General features: G+C 39.8%; 1 protein-coding gene across 1 annotated transcript in view; it reads left to right on the top strand.

The window, feature by feature from the left end:
• Positions 1-17,300, top strand: part of LOC310862819 (carbohydrate sulfotransferase 11-like) — a 56,876-nt gene extending 39,576 nt beyond the window's left edge. Inside the window, exons 2-4 of the mRNA XM_083770921.1 lie at positions 14,064-14,143; positions 15,375-15,944; positions 16,983-17,300. Of these exons, the coding sequence (XP_083627047.1) occupies positions 14,064-14,143; positions 15,375-15,944; positions 16,983-17,258 (926 nt within the window). The 3' untranslated portion in view covers positions 17,259-17,300. The remainder of the gene's footprint in view (positions 1-14,063; positions 14,144-15,374; positions 15,945-16,982) is intronic.
• Positions 17,301-17,920: the final 620 nt, after the last annotated feature.

Below are 17,920 nucleotides of genomic sequence, written 5' to 3' on the forward strand. Positions count from 1 at the left end.
TGCCGTACGATATGGGCTATAGCCCATGGTCCAATATGATGAAAAACGAGGATTTAAAAAAAAAATCTAAAATTAAAAAAAACAATGGGCTATAACCCATCGTTTTTAAAATTTAATTATTTTTTTCAAATCCTCAAAAATGATGAAAAACGGCGTGCTATAGTATGCCGTACGATATGGTCCAAATTTAATTAAAAAAATTGGGCCAGGCCCCTGCCCTTTCCTGGCACCCCCCTACTCTCCCCCTGCCTGGCCCCTCCCCTTCCTGCTCTCTCCCCCTGCCTGGCCCCTCCCCCTGCCTGGCCCCTCCCTACTCTCTCCCTGCCTGAACCCTCCCCTTCCTACTCTCCCCCTGCCTGGCCCCTCCCCTTCCTACTCTCTCCCTGCCTGTCCCCTCCCCTTCCTACTCTCTCCCTGGCCCCTCCCCATCCTACTCTCCCACTGCCTATCCTACTCTGCCCCTGCCTGGCCCCTCCCCTTCCTACTCTCCCCCTGCTTGGCCCCTCCTCTTCCTACTGTACCCCTGCTTGGCCCCTCCTCTTCCTACTGTCCCCCTGCCTGGCAACTGGCCTTCCTACTCTCCCCCTGCCTGGCCCCTCCCCTTCCTACTCTACCCCTGACTGGCCCCTCCCCTTCCTACTCTACCCCTGCCTGGCCCCTCCCCTTTCCTACTGACTGAACTCAGCCTACTGACCTCCTACCTGACCCTTACTCTCCTCCTACCTGACCCCCCACCTACATACCTGACCCCACCACTCTGACACCCAATGACCTTCCCCCCTACACTCCCCCTGACTGAACTCCGCCTACTCTCCTACCTGACCACCTTACTCTCCTCCTACCTGACCCCACTAATCTCCTCCTACCTGCCCAGTATACTCTCCTCCTACCCCACACCTTGTACTAGGTATTCTATGGATATCATCTGATTTATCCACTGGGCCACTCCTACTCTAGGTGTCAGTGATTTGAACCATGACCGCCTACTAGGAGTATGTTGGGTTTGAACCGGCACACTTCTACTAGGTATACTACGGATATCATTTGACTTATCCCCTGGGCCACTGAGGCACACAATCATGGTGAATTTCTGGGCGGCTTTAAAGTTGTCCTTCTGGAAATCAGTGTGCAAAGCAAAGTGTCACAGTTATGACTAATGTGGGATTTGAACACTGGACCTGTGGATCCCAAGGACAGCCTCTCATCAGACTGTGCTAACAGCTGGATACTACTACACAGCTTTTTTGTTTGTTTTCTTCTTCTGAAATCGGTCTTGAAACTAAAGACATGAGTCGGGTTCGAACCGGCACACTTCTACTAGGTATACTACGGATATCATTTGACTTATCCGCTGGGCCACTGAGGCACACAATCATGGTGAATTTCTGGGCTGCTTTAAAGTTGTCCTTCTGGAAATCAGTGTGCAAAGCAAAGTGTCACAGTTATGACTAATGTGGGATTTGAACCCTGGACCTGTGGCTCCCAAGGACAGCCTCTCATCAGTCTGAGCTAACTGCTGGATACTACTACACAGCTTTTTTGTTTGTTTTCTTCTTCTGAAATCGGTCTTGAAGGTAAAGATATGAGTTGGGTTAGAACCGGCACACTTCTACTAGGTATACTACGGATATCATTTGACTTATCCGCTGGGCCACTGAGGCACACAATCATGGTGAATTTCTGGGCTGCTTTAAAGTTGTCCTTCTAGAAATCAGTGTGCAAAGCAAAGTGTCACAGTTATGACTAATGTGGGATTTGAACCCTGGACCTGTGGCTCCCAAGGACGGCCTCTCATCAGACTGAGCTAACTGCTGGATACTAGCAGTTTAAACCGGCACACTTCTACTAGGTATACTACGGATATCATTTGACTTATCCGCTGGGCCACTAAGGCACACAATCAAGGTGAATTTCTGGGCTGCACACTGAGCCACTGGTTCCAGACAATTCACACTGCTTTTTTGTTTGTTTTCTTCTTCTGAAATCGGTCTTGAAAATAAAAGTATGAGTTGGGTTTGAACCCACCATCTCCCGATCATGTGGCAGCGTTCTAACACACTGAGCCACTGGTTCCAGACGATTCACACTGCTTTTTTGTTTGTTTGCTTGTAAGTGACACATCCAGAATGTATTTTTCAATGTATTGTTAGTTCTTAAACATAAACTCATACAGTTCATGCACCAGTGAGATCAGTTTGAGAGTCATACGGTTGTCTGTACCTCATTTCAACTGCCGAATCTCAGGTTTGAACCAGGAACCTTCAGATCTACAGTCTAATGCTCTCCCAACTGAGCTATTACAGCTTGCAAGTATCACATCCAGTATTTATTTTTTACATTGACTGTTACTTGTTACTTCTTAAACAAAACTACTCATAAAGTTTTTCACCCAGTGAGATTAGCCTAAGAGTCATAGGATTTTCTGTAGGCCTACCTCATTTCAACTGCCGAAAGCCTGGATTGAACCAGGGACCTTTAGATCTTCCATCTAATGCTCTACCAACTGCACTAATTCGGCTTGTAAGTGTCACATCCAGAATATATATATTTCAATTGATTCGTTAGTTCTTAAACAAATAAACTCATACAGTTTTCCCCCAGTGAGATCAGCCTGGGAGTCATACGGTTTTCTGTACCTCATTTGACCTGCTGAAAACCGGTTCCATTTGTACACTGTCAAAGTAACTAACTTAATACTATCAACATCTATCTATTCTATAGTCCCTCTAAAACAGTGGTTCCTAAACCTTTTCTTGTCAAGGACCCCCACATTTACACTTTATTAACCCGTGGAACCTGAACCTGAACCTGAACCTAACCCTAACCCTAACCCCATAAGAGAAGATTGTTACGGATCTAGCAGTGATCTAGAATGATCAATTATATTAATAAAACGTCCAAAACTGTGAAAATTAAGAAAATGAAGTTGAAGAATCACTATAAATCTAAAACAGGTCAGAGTATTTGATCCAGTTGTAAACAAGGAAGTGGTCCGGGTTTGATTGGAGGAGACAATGTAAGGAGCCCTAGGATTGGCTGAAGGCGGACCGATCTGATTGGCCAAGGAATCTGTCAATCAGAATGATTGGCAGGTCAAAAACCAGCACCTTCCTACTGAGTGTGTCGGCTAGCACAATTCTACAAGGAACTCTACAGATATCTTGTGATTTATCCACTGGGCCACTTTTTTTTTTGACCATGGGCTTTAACCCATATCGTACGGCATACTATAGCACGCGGTTTTTCTACATTTTTGAGGATTTGAAAAAAATGAAAAAATAAATAAAACATGGGTTATAGCCCATCGTTTTTTTTTTTTTTTTTTTTTTTTTTTACCTCGTTTTTCATCATTTTTGACCATGGGCTATAGCCCATACCGTACGGCATACTATAGCACGCCATTTTTCATCATTTTTGAGGATTTGAAAAAAAACATGGGTTATAGCCCATCGTTTTTTGATTAAAAAAAATATATATATATATCCTCGTTTTTCATCATTTTTGAACATGGGCTATGGCCCATACCGTACGGCATACTATAGCACGCCGTTTTTCATAATTTTTGAGGATTAAAAAAAAAAACGAAAAAAAAAAAAACATGGGTTATAGCCCATCGTTTTTTGAATTTTTGATTATTATTTTTATCCTCGTTTTTCATCATTTTTGACCATGGGCTATGGCCCATACCGTACGGCATTCTATAGCATGCCGTTTTTCATCATTTTTGAGGATTTGAAAAAAATGAAAAAATGAAAAAAACGATGGGTTATAGCCCATCGTTTGTTTATTTGTTTTATTTTATTTTTTATCCTCGTGTTTCATCATTTTTGACCATGGGCTATAGCCCATACCGTATGGCATACTATAACACATCGTTTTTCATCATTTTTGAGGATTTGAAAAAAATGAAAAAATGAAAAAAAACGATGGGTTATAGCCCATCGTTTTTTGATTTTTTTTTTTTTTTTTTAATCCTCGTTTTTCATCATTTTGGACCATTGGCTATAGCCCATATCGTACGGCATACTATAGCACGCCGTTTTTCATAATTTTTGAGGATTTGAATGCAAATTTAAAATTTAAAAAACGATGGGTTGTAGCCCATCGTTTTTTGATATTTTGAAAAAATAAATATCCTCGTTTTTCATCATTTTTGACCATGGGCTATATCCCATATCGTACGGCATACTGTAGCACGCCGTTTTTCATCATTTTTGAGGATTTGGAAAAAATAAAAAAAACGATGGGTTTTAGCCCATCGTTTTTTTAATTTTTGAAAAAATAATTGAACCCTTTACCTGTGGCTCCCAAGGACAGCCTCTCATCAGACTGAGCTAACTGCTGGATACTACTACAAAGCTTTTTTGTTTGTTTTCTTCTTCTGAAATCGGTCTTGAAAGTAAAAGAGTCGGGTTTGAACCGGCACACTTCTACTAGGTATACTACGGATATCATTTGACTTATCTGCTGGGCCACTGAGGCACACAATCATGGTGAATTTCTGGGCTGCTTTAAAGTTGTCCTTCTAGAAATCAGTGTGCAAAGCAAAGTGTCACAGTTATGACTAATGTGGGATTTGAACCCTGGACCTGTGGCTCCCAAGGACGGCCTCTCTTCAGACTGAGCTAACTGCTGGATACTACTACAAAGCTTTTTTGTTTGTTTTCTTCTTCTGAAATCGGTCTTGAAAGTAAAAATATGAGTCGGGTTTGAACCCACCATCTCCCGATCATGTGGCAGCGTTCTAACACACTGAGCCACTGGTTCCAGACAATTCACACTGCTTTTTTGTTTGTTTGCTTGTAAGTGACACATCCAGAATGTATTTTTCAATGTATTGTTAGTTCTTAAACATAAACTCATACAGTTCATGCCCCAGTGAGATCAGTTTGAGAGTCATACGGTTGTCTGTACCTCATTTCAACTGCCGAATCTCAGGTTTGAACCAGGAACCTTCAGATGTACAGTCTAACGCTCTCCCAACTGAGCTATTACGGCTTGCAAGTATCACATCCAGTATTTATTTTTTACATTGACTGTTACTTGTTACTTCTTAAACAATTCATAAAGTTTTTCACCCAGTGAGATCAGCCTAAGAGTCATAGGATTTTCTGTACCTCATTTCAACTGCCGAAAGCCTGGATTGAACCAGGGACCTTTAGAGCTTCCATCTAATGCTCTACCAACTGCGCTAATTCGGCTTGTAAGTGTCACATCCAGAATATATATATTTCAATTGATTAGTTAGTTCTTAAACAAATAAACTCATACAGTTTTCCCCCAGTGAGATCAGCCTGGGAGTCATATGGTTTTCTGTACCACATTTGACCTGCTGAAAACCGGTTCCATTTGTACACTGTCAAAGTAACTAACTTAATACTATCAACATCTATCTATTCTATAGTCCCTCTAAAACAGTGGTTCCTAAACCTTTTCTTGTCAAGGACCCCCACATTTACACTTTATTAACCTGTGGAACCTGAACCTGAACCTGAACCTAACCCTAACCCTAACCCTAACCCTAACCCGAACCCCATAAGAGAAGATTGTTACGGATCTAGCAGTGATCTAGAATGATCAATTATATTCATAAAACGTCCAAAACTGTGAAAATTAAGAAAATGAAGTTGAAGAATCACTATAAATCTAAAACAGGTCAGAGTATTTGATCCAGTTGTAAACAAGGAAGTGGTCCGGGTTTGATTGGAGGAGACAATGTAATGAGCCCTAGGATTGGCTGAAGGCGGACCGATCTGATTGGCCAAGGAATCTGTCAATCAGAATGATTGGCAGGTCAAAAACCAGCACCTTCCTACTGAGTGTGTTGGGTTTGAACTAGCACAATTCTACAAGGAACTCTACAGATATCTTGTGATTGGACATGGACATGTTTGCCTGAAAAGGAATCTTTGAAATGTTTCATAGTTTTAGAAATATAGTGCTTTCAAATTTACAATGGGGCTCAATGGCAAAAATGATGAAAAACGGCGTGCTATAGTATGCCGTACGATATGGTCAAAAATGATGAAAAACAAGGATTTAAAAAAAATTAAAAAACGATGGGCTATAACCCATCGTTTTTTTTTTTTTTTTTTTTTTTCAAATCCTCAAAAATGATGAAAAACGGCGTGCTATAGTATGCCGTACGATATGGGCTATAGCCCATGGTCCAAAATGATGAAAAACAAGGATAAAAAAAAATATCAAAAATTAAAAAAACGATGGGCTATAACCCATCGTTTTTTTTATTTTTTTATTTTTTTCAAATCCTCAATCATGATGAAAAATGGCGTGCTATAGTATGCCGTACGATATGGGCTATAGCCCATGGTCAAAAATGATGAAAAATGAGGATAAAAAAAAATAATAATAATAAAAAAAACAATGGGTTATAACCCATCGTTTTTTTCATTTTTTCATTTTTTTCAAATCCTCAAAAATTATGAAAAACGGCGTGCTATAGTATGCCGTACGATATGGGCTATAGCCCATGGTCAAAAATGATGAAAAATGAGGATAAAAAATAAAATAAAAAAAACAAAAAACAATGGGCTATAACCCATCGTTTTTTTTTTTTTTTTTTTTTTTTCAAATCCTCAAAAATGATGAAAAACGGCGTGCTATAGTATGCCGTACGATATGGGCTATAGCCCATGGTCCAAAATGATGAAAAACAAGGATAAAAAAAAATATCAAAAATTAAAAAAACGATGGGCTATAACCCATCGTTTTTTTTATTTTTTTATTTTTTTCAAATCCTCAATCATGATGAAAAATGGCGTGCTATAGTATGCCGTACGATATGGGCTATAGCCCATGGTCAAAAATGATGAAAAATGAGGATAAAAAAAAATAATAATAATAAAAAAAACAATGGGTTATAACCCATCGTTTTTTTCATTTTTTCATTTTTTTCAAATCCTCAAAAATTATGAAAAACGGCGTGCTATAGTATGCCGTACGATATGGGCTATAGCCCATGGTCAAAAATGATGAAAAATGAGGATAAAAAATAAAATAAAAAAAACAAAAAACAATGGGCTATAACCCATCGTTTTTTTTTTTTTTTTTTTTTTTTCAAATCCTCAAAAATGATGAAAAACGGCGTGCTATAGTATGCCGTACGATATGGGCTATAGCCCATGGTCCAAAATGATGAAAAACAAGGATAAAAAAAAATATCAAAAATTAAAAAAACGATGGGCTATAACCCATCGTTTTTTTTATTTTTTCATTTTTTTCAAATCCTCAATCATGATGAAAAATGGCGTGCTATAGTATGCCGTACGATATGGGCTATAGCCCATGGTCAAAAATGATGAAAAATGAGGATAAAAAAAAATAACAATAATAAAAAAAACAATGGGTTATAACCCATCGTTTTTTTTATTTTTTCATTTTTTTCAAATCCTCAATCATGATGAAAAATGGCGTGCTATAGTATGCCGTACGATATGGGCTATAGCCCATGGTCAAAAATGATGAAAAATGAGGATTAAAAAAAAATATCAAAAATTTAAAAAACGATGGGCTATAACCCATCGTTTTTTTCATTTTTTCATTTTTTTCAAATCCTCAAAATTTATGAAAAACGGCGTGCTATAGTATGCCGTACGATATGGGCTATAGCCCATGGTCAAAAATGATGAAAAATGAGGATAAAAAAAATTAAAAAAATTAAAAAAAACAATGGGCTATAATAACCCATCGTTTTTTTCATTTTTTCATTTTTTTCAAATCCTCAAAAATGATGAAAAACGGCGTGCTATAGTATGCCGTACGATATGGGCTATAGCCCATGGTCCAAAATGATGAAAAACGAGGATTAAAAAAAAATATCAAAAATTAAAAAAACGATGGGCTATAACCCAAAAAAACCTCAAAAATGGCTATAAAAAATATAAAAAATTAAAAAAACGATGGGCTATAACCCAAAAAAACCTCAAAAATGATGAAAAACGGCGTGCTATAGTATACCGTACGATATGGGCTATAGCCCATGGTCCAAAATGATGAAAAAAGAGGATTACATTTTTTTATCAAAAATTTAAAAAACAATGGGCTATAACCCATCGTTTTTTTCATTTTTTCATTTTTTTCAAATCAAAAATTATGAAAAACGGCGTGCTATAGTATGCCGTACGATATGGGCTATAGCCCATGGTCCAAAATGATGAAAAATGAGGATTAAAAAAATATATCAAAAATTAAAAAAAACGATGGGCTATAACCCATCGTTTTTTTCATTTTTTCATTTTTTTCAAATCCTCAAACATGATGAAAAACGGCGTGCTATAGTATGCCGTACGATATGGGCTATAGCCCATGGTCCAAAATGATGAAAAACGAGGATTAAAAAAAAGATATCAAAAATTTAAAAAACGATGGGCTATAACCCATCGTTTTTTTCATTTTTTCATTTTTTTCAAATCCTCAAAAATGATGAAAAACGGCGTGCTATAGTATGCCGTACGATATGGGCTATAGCCCATGGTCAAAAATGATGAAAAATGAAGATAAAAAAAATTTAAAAAATTAAAAAAACAATGGGCTATAACCCATCGTTTTTTTCATTTTTTCATTTTTTTCAAATCCTCAAAAATGATGAAAAACGGCGTGCTATAGTATGCCGTACGATATGGGCTATAGCCCATGGTCCAAAATGATGAAAAATGAGGATTAAAAAAATATATCAAAAATTCAAAAAACCATGGGCTATAACACATCGTTTTTTTCATTTTTTCATTTTTTTCAAATCCTCAAACATGATGAAAAACGGCGTGCTATAGTATGCCGTACGATATGGGCTATAGCCCATTGTCCAAAATGATGAAAAACGAGGATTAAAAAAAAAATCAAAAATTAAAAAAACGATGGGCTATAACCCATCGTTTTTTTCCTTTTTTCCTTTTTTTAAAAATCCTCAAACATGATGAAAAACGGCGTGCTATAGTATGCCGTACGATATGGGCTATAGCCCATGTTCAAAAATGATGGAAAAACAAGGTTAAAAAAAAATCCAAAATTCAAAACACGATGGGCTATAACCCATGTTTTTTTTTTGTTTTTTTGTTTTTTTTTAATCCTCAAAAATGATGAAAAACGGCGTGCTATAGTATGCCGTACGGTATGGGCTATAGCCCATGTTCAAAAATGATGTAAAACGAGGTTTAAAAAAAATTCAAAAAACGATGGGCTATAACCCATGTTTTTTTTTGTTTTGTTTTTTTTAATCCTCAAAAATGATGAAGAACGGCGTGCTATAGTATGCCGTACGATATGGGCTATAGCCCATGGTCCAAAATGATGAAAAACGAGGATAAAAAAAGAAATTCAAAAATTCAAAAAACAATTCAAAAATTATAAACAGAACATTCAGGGTTCAAGTCTCCTGAAGAACATGTTCACTGTCCATCTAAATTCTAAACGGCTAGTTAAATATAAGTTCCCGATTGTACCTTACATGACAGTGTGGCTCAAAAGATAAATCTGAGGTTCGTAATCCAAAGGTTACTGGTCCAAAACTCAAACAAAACTAATACTCAACCAAAGCTGCAGTAATTTGAATTTTTCAAGGCTAGAATAGAAAATAAAAACTCAAAAGCACCAGGAGACATCTGCTGAATGCCCCAAGGTGCCTTGGGTCAATGGTGTGGAGCGCTTGACCCGTTGCCTCTGCTACAGACAGTTGGCAGGTTCAAGTCCCATGTCATCAAGGTGCTGGGAAGGACCATCGGGAGACGGTGCTCTCTCCCCCTGTTTCCTGAAAAGTAACAGTTGGGGGTTATGTTTGAAAGAACCCTGTCCACCTAACATTTTACAGATAAGAATTAGGTCAAACGTTTACAAATAAAATAGCAATGCATTTTGGCCCAATGCATTTTGGCACATCATCTGACAGAATAGTCTGTGTATTTGCATACTGGGCCCCGATTATAATCGTCGACAATGGCAATGTCATTTTTCTTGACTTTTGACAATGAAAAAACTACACACTATAGTATATTTGTTTAATAATCGTCGCAAAAACCATGAACTATAGTTCAACGATTTCAAAAACCAATATAAAAATGATGAAAAAATTACATACTATAGTTTATGGTTTTGGCCCATCATCTGACAGAATAGGTTGTGTATTTGCATACAGGGCCCTGATTGGTGGCCCAAAACTTGGTTGGACAGTCCCTCTTTTATGTCTGGCTTCCAGGCCAGTTGGAAAAGGGCACACTGAGAGGTGGTAAGAGTATGTTAAATTGGACATTTTCATGGTAAAAGGTTAGCTGGACAGGGTTCTTTCAGACATAAGCCCCAACCGTTACATCTCAGGAAACAGGGGGAGAGAGCACCGTCTCCCGATGGTCCTCCAGCACCTTGATGTCATGACATGGGACTTGAACCTGCCAACTGTCTGTAGCAGAGGCAACGGGTCAAGCACTCCACACCATTGAGCCAAGGCACCTTTGGGCATTCAGCAGATGTCTCCTGGTGCTTTTGAGTTTTTCTTTTTTATTCAAGCCTTGAAAAGTTCAAATTACTGCAGCATTTAGCTGTAGGAGGAACAGGACTTGAACATGGAATGTCTGTACTGAAAGCCTGATGATTAGACCACTGCACCATCAGTCAGACACTCTCAGGCAAAGTCTCCTGGTAATTTTGAAGTGATCTTTTGTGCGTTAGCCTTCAGTAAAGTTTAAATAACACAGAATCATATTAATCAGATGTTTCTTAGCGCTGTTGAGGTCTTCTTTTGTATGATAGTGTAAAAGCCAGGAATCGAACCCTGGTCTCCCACATGGAAAGCCAACATCTTAACCACTACGACAATTTGAGTTTTGAGGTAGTCAGGCTGAGGCTGTGAGCCACTGCTAGAATAGCAGTAAATGAAGCTCAATAACTAGCATTAAACTTTAGGAAGAGTGGGATTTGAACATGAACTCTCTGTGCTGAATAGCCCCTACTACACCATCACTCAGTAACATCTGCCTCTTTGTACTGTTGAAGCGATCTTTTGTATGTTAGCCTTCAGATAGTAAAGTTGAAAGAATCAAGAGTTGAACATAGACTCACGTTCATCAGAGTGTAACACCCAGGAATCGAACACAGGTCCCCTGCACTGAAGGCCAACATCTTAACCACTAAGCCAAAGCAACTGCCTATGGCTCAGGGAAGATATGAGAATTTTGAAGTTATCAGGCTGAGGCTGTGAGCCTTCAGTTAATACACCTCTAAATGTTCAAATCCCTGTTCTCCTATAGCTTAATGCTGGAGTGTTTCAACTTTACTAACTGAGGGCTAACACACACAATTACCAGGAGATGTTCACTGTGTGTCTGACTGATGGTGCAATGTTCAAATGATCAGTCTCTCTGTACGGACATTCCATGTTCAAGTCCCATTGCTCCTATATAGCACAATGCTAATGTTTCTCATCCTCCACAACACCCATTCTCATACACCGCTATACTTTTAAGTATGTTGCGGTAGAGAGAACGTCATCATTTTGGACCATGGGCTATAGCCCATATCGTACGGCATACTATAGCACGCAGTTTTTCATCATTTTTGAGGATTTGAAAAAAAAATGAAAAAACGAAAAAAAAACGATGGGTTATAGCCCATCGTTTTTTGAATTTTTTAAGAAAAGAAAATATCCTCGTTTTTCATCATTTTTGACCATGGGCCATAGCCCATATCGTACGGCATACTATAGCACGCCGTTTTTCATCATTTTTGAGGATTTGAAAAAAATGAAAAAAACGATGGGTTATAGCCCATCGTTTTTTGAATTTTTGAATTTATTTTTTTATCCTCGTTTTTCATCATTTTGGACCATGGGCTATAGCCCATATCGTACGGCATACTATAGCACGCAGTTTTTCATCATTTTTGAGGATTTGAAAAAAAAATGAAAAAACGAAAAAAAAACGATGGGTTATAGCCCATCGTTTTTTGAATTTTTTAAGAAAAGAAAATATCCTCGTTTTTCATCATTTTTGACCATGGGCCATAGCCCATATCGTACGGCATACTATAGCACGCCGTTTTTCATCATTTTTGAGGATTTGAAAAAAATGAAAAAAACGATGGGTTATAGCCCATCGTTTTTTGAATTTTTGAATTTATTTTTTTATCCTCGTTTTTCATCATTTTGGACCATGGGCTATAGCCCATATCGTACGGCATACTATAGCACGCCGTTTTTCATCATTTTTGAGGATTTGAAAAAAAGTGAAAAAATGAAGAAAAAAAACGATGGGTTATAGCCCATCGTTTTTTGAATTTTAGATTATTATTTTTTTTATCCTCGTTTTTCATAATTTTGGACCATGGGCTATAGCCCATATCGTACGGCATACTATAGCACGCCGTTTTTCATCATTTTTGAGGATTTTGAGGACTCTCTGTCACTCTCTCTGTCTCTCTCTCTGTCTCTCTCTCGTTCTCGGAAAATCCATCCACCTCCTCGGGAGAAACCATGTAGAAACAGGAGGGGAGGGGGAATCGAGTGTTACTCTTCTATTCACACACACTAGATCATGGGCGCGTCCATTTTAGATCCCCTGACATATACACGTAAAGGAAGCGGACCGCCCATAGACCGCCGCCTCTTTTCATGAGGGGGGGGGGGGGGGTTTCTCTCTCTTTTTTCAGGATCACATACCCGGAACTTTGAAGATGCGATCGGAGATACATTATATGTTGTCCGGGCACATAGAAAGATGAACTAAAGTATTCAATAAAAAAGCTATAAATGCGTATAGATACGTGATACGCACATGGCGATCGGCTGACAAATGACGTATAGATACTGACCCCGCAAACGATGTGTTAAGGCCCAATCAGATCCCAGTTCAAACCCATATAGGCAAACACAGGTGGCGCACACATGGTTCTGAAATAAAATGGCCCATTTGGATACCACCTAAGATCCAGTTAGAAACCCACGTAAGCCCATATGGGCTAACACGGGTGGGCCCTTTGTGAAAACTGGGTGCACGGCCCACTTGGAACCCATGTCCATAGCCCATGTCAAAACCCAATTGGGCCCAGATGGACATGTTAGCTGGGATAGGTCTACTATACTGTCTCACAGACAGTCAAACCTTCTGCCAGCCACACATATAATAGCTTCATTCATCCATCCATGACCATGTTAGCTGCAGTGCAGACTTCCAGCTCCATGACATAATTCTGCTTCACTGTGAAATGTGTTTGTTTAACTCTGAAAGTGTATACGTTCCACCATCATGGTTACACACAAAAGCTGAGTTACAAATGGTGCATTTCCTGAAAGTAACAAGAAACTTATTGTTGCAGGTGATGCAAATGTAATGTTTTAAATTTGGGATATTCAGACAGTGTTAATGGGGAACATTGTCCACTTAGGCCTTATTGGAGTGACCAAGGGGACTAAGCCCCATCATTGATTCACTCTCACGCACGCACGCACACACGCACGCACTCACTCACTCACTCACTCACGCACGTACGCACTCACTCACTCACTCACTCACTCACTCACTCACTCACGCACGCACTCACTCACTCACTCACTGTGGGTCTGATCTCCGATCAGATTACTTTCTTGAAAATAAAAGTATTTATTACTGCTAACAACTTCTACAATTAATTAATTAATTAGAAGACGTTCTTTACTGGTTGAATAATATTAGTAGTGAAAAGGAGAGGCACAGCAACAATGTTCACCACCTAACTCCAAAATGTTCATTTTTCAGACAATGAAAAAATATATATATTATATATCCAGCTCAAGTGGCATTATATTAGGTTTTTGTCAAAGTGCTTTTTAATACTTTCCATTGGTTCAATATTGTTTTTACTCACAACAAAGGGTGTTCAATAGCATTGATTTATGCAAAAAACAAAAACAAAACAAAAACCTTAAAAATGGAGTTGGTTTCTTCCGGACAACAAACGAAAATATACTTTTATTTTCCTGGAAACAACAGAATGATGTAGCTAGCACAAAACCAAATTGATTTACACCTGTAAACGTGTGTCATGTGACAACATTAATGATTGAGATTCTTGTGTCCTTGTAGTGTTGGAGCCAGTCAGAGATGGAAGCAGTCACAAATCCAGGAGGAGTCCACTACAGACCCTGTATGATGCTCATCATCAGGTCAGTCTCCTGTAGACCAGCAGTTCTCAAACACAAGGACAGCCATATTATTGATATGTTTGGCAGCAGACCCCCATCTGAAAAGATTGTGTGCCAGGGACCCTCATAAGAGATTTGTCAGCATTAATCGAAAATAGTTACTGCACTACAGTACAAGCTCACAACACATCACAATGCCATGTGCTGAGCTTGAAGATCGGCTATTTTCGAAAGCAAAAAATAGATCTTCGCCAGTCTGGGTTGCATATACCCAGAGCTGTGTCAGTTGTGGGTTGCAACCGCCAGGACACGAGAAAGTTGCGGTGGAAATTGAGCTTGTACTCAATGAGGGTTATTTTCTTTTCATTTGCTGCTTTCTTTCGTTTTGTCAAAAACTGCTAAAATCCATAAAACGAAAGAAAGCGGCAAATGAAAAAAGAAATAACACTCACCTTTTAGTTTCTCTAATATTAACCTAAAACATGAACCTTGGTTGAAAAAAACTAAAGTTGTCCTTTAAGGGAGGATCAAGTCATCACGCTCATGTCACTACGTCGTCACACTCAGCCATAACATACTGTATAGGATTTACTAATTCAGCTACTCCCAAATATGGAGTGTGTTGCCGAACCTCCATGTGCCGTCATGGCATCAGGTGTGAACAAATCAGTCAGCTCCTAGTCTCACGAGACATACTGTTGACTCAAAGGAAAAGACACACCAACTTCAAACTCGACGTGTGCAGCATCAGCAAGGACTCAAGGGATGTACCAGTGCCGTAGGCTATAGATGAGAGAGTTGTGACAACTCCGTTCACTTCACGGGGCCAGTCCAATGACGGCTCTTCTAGATAATATGTAGAAGAGCCGCTATACTTCTATTGGCGAAGAGCATGGCAAAGTGTGACAAAGTCACAGACCGGAAGTTGACAGAATGCACTGGATTCAGACAACAGCCCAGCTTTAATGATCTTAAATTATTTTATTTTAAATTGTTTTTTAGTAATAGTACATTACAGAGATTTTAGTTGTGACTGTACAATTAAAACAGTTGGCACCCACTCGCATTCATTATGACATACACCTGTGATCCTCTCATTTCAACCCTTTCTGAATGTTTTCCTTTACACACTTCAGTTACACCTGGTCTTATATTTCCGTTGTACATTTTAATAACTGTAGTTAAAGTCAATGTAATTCATAATGCATGCACAACTCTGCCTGTTTAATCTCCTTTCTTAATGTCTATATAGGCAGAATCGGCAGTGCAGGAGATTCACAAAGGTCGGAGGGAGTATTTGGAGGAAGCGTGCCGCTCGTACACACGTAAACGCCACACTCTTCTCCCTGAGGACCTGAAGCACATCATAGTGGACGACCAGCATGGGTTGTTGTACTGTTACGTACCAAAGGTGGCTTGCACCAACTGGAAGCGTGTTCTGATGGTGCTGACCGGTGATTCTGCGCCCCACCAAGACCCGTTGGCCATCCCTGCAAACGAGGCCCACGTCGCAGGGAACCTCCGCACCCTGTCAGAATACTCAATCACTCAGATCAACCAGCGCCTGCACTCCTACTTAAAGTTTGTGTTTGTGCGTGACCCTTTTGAGCGTCTGGTGTCAGCGTACCGCAACAAGTTCACGCAGAGCTATAACACAGCGTTTCATAAGCGCTATGGTACAAAGATAATCCAACGGCACAGACTACACCCGCAGCCAGAAGCCCTGGAGAGGGGCAACAGCGTTACCTTTGAGGAGTTTGTCTACTATCTGGTGGACCCGGCCACGCAGCGCGAAGAGCCCTTCAATGAGCACTGGGAGAGGGTATGTGAGGGAAATATTTAATGCTGACATTACTTTGCATCTTTGTCTGTCTTGAGTTGATTTATACCATGTATTTCTCTGGGTGTAAGTCCCAGGTTAAGGTGGCACCCACGGCTTGGGTCCACTCCGACATTCTTGAGAAAGTCAAAGGTGTCACCCAGTTGTGTAAACATCCTCCCAGTAAGCTCCACTGTTCGTATTGCACTCGCAATGTTTTGAGATTGCGATCCCCTGATGAAGATTGAACTAATTGAAACATTAGAGAACAATAAAAACTGTGTATTTAAAAATAATGTAGGGATGTATTACTCTGTGTTTGTTCATTCAATGAAGCCAAGTTATTGAATGAGAAGACATAGGCCTACTTCTTTAATGGTTGAATAATATTACTAGTGACAGGAGAGGCACAGCAACAATGTTCACTCGCAAGCTTTCTGCAGACAAAGTGTCATGAATCTGCAACAACACTCTTGCGCATGCTCCGTGTGCTAGGAAGGCACTAGTCAACGGATATACAGGCATGAGTAATCAAGCAGGAAAATAAAATGTTTTGCTCATATCATTACACAGCTTACTTTTACAGTCTACTGCAGAAAAAGCACACCTTTGTGAAGTGAGCGGTGTAACTGTACCATGTGGGGGTCCCCACAACATCCAGATCCCTAGGAACGCGCCCAGGGGGGCAGCCCGGTTCTGAGCCGCCCTGCATCCGAAACCGTCGAGAAATGACAGAGTTACCGTATGGGGGTCCCCAGAAAATCCAGACCCTCAGGAACGCGCCCAGGGGGCCGGGCTGGTTTCCGGCGAGCCTTCCCACGTCAGAAACGGTCGAGAAATGACAGAGTTACCGTGTTGCCGCTTTCCGTGCTCGGACATACAGACACAGGGACATACACACATTGCTATATGGAGCAGTTAGGCACCACTCAAAAAATCTTGATCTTGAACTGCATTACCTGGTTATGACTTATTTCAATGACGTCGTGTGATTTCATGTTTGCGGCCTGGCTATTGTTTTCTTTATTTTTCCCTTAACAGGTACACTCGCTGTGTCACCCATGCCTCATTCACTACGACGTGGTGGGCAGGTACGAGACCCTGGAGCAGGACGCACGCTACATTCTGCAGCTAGCTGGTGTCGAGCACAAGGTCTCCTTCCCCGTCTTTTCCAAAGACTCCAGGACTACTGGGGACATGGCGGCGCGGTTCTTCCACAATCTCAGCCCTTTCTATCAGAAGAAGCTTTATAACCTCTACCAAATGGACTTCCACCTCTTTAATTACTCCACACCAGCCTACCTCAAGTTCATATGAGGTTGGAACTTATTCCAGATACTGAACGTTTTGATAGTGACATGCATCTTGTCACAGTTTGTGTTGGGAGGATTAGCTCTACAGTGATTGTTTCATGTAAGCTACATCTCTTTCTTTACTACATAAAGACTATTTGGTCAGGTCGACTCGACACATGAAAAATTTATCCTGTAAATGAATCCTGAAATCTCTATGCAGCATATTTATATTTAGTACAGATAGGACTAGCCTTGGGGAAATGTATTCGGAATTTCGGATACATTTCCAATCCAGATCCAGCTCCTCTGGAGAAAGAATGCCGGTCAAAAGTGGGAAAAAAGTAAACAAGCCAGTGGAGGTTTTATGAAGTGACCACTGTTTTATATGAACATAATGGCATATATGAGTAAGTTACTCCAGGCCATGGTACATTGTCATTATGTCACAGCAAAGGGGTATTGTTCCCTATTTGAAGATTGAGACGGAATGTATGTTTGACCAAAATCTGATCACATAATTTTGAGCTGTCCCTGTAAATGTACAGCCATCAAGGGATGACCATCCATTTGTTGCAAGTCACAAAGTATCCTTAAAATCCGTTTTGTTTTGCACCCTGTGTTTTACATTGTTTTTGTATTAAATACTGTGAAGTCTGTTACCTTTCTTTAAGCCAAAACCTGTTT

The sequence above is a fragment of the Protomyctophum parallelum genome (assembly GCF_964188405.1).
Source record: "Protomyctophum parallelum genome assembly, chromosome: 8".
NCBI classification, from domain to species: Eukaryota; Metazoa; Chordata; class Actinopteri; order Myctophiformes; family Myctophidae; genus Protomyctophum; species Protomyctophum parallelum.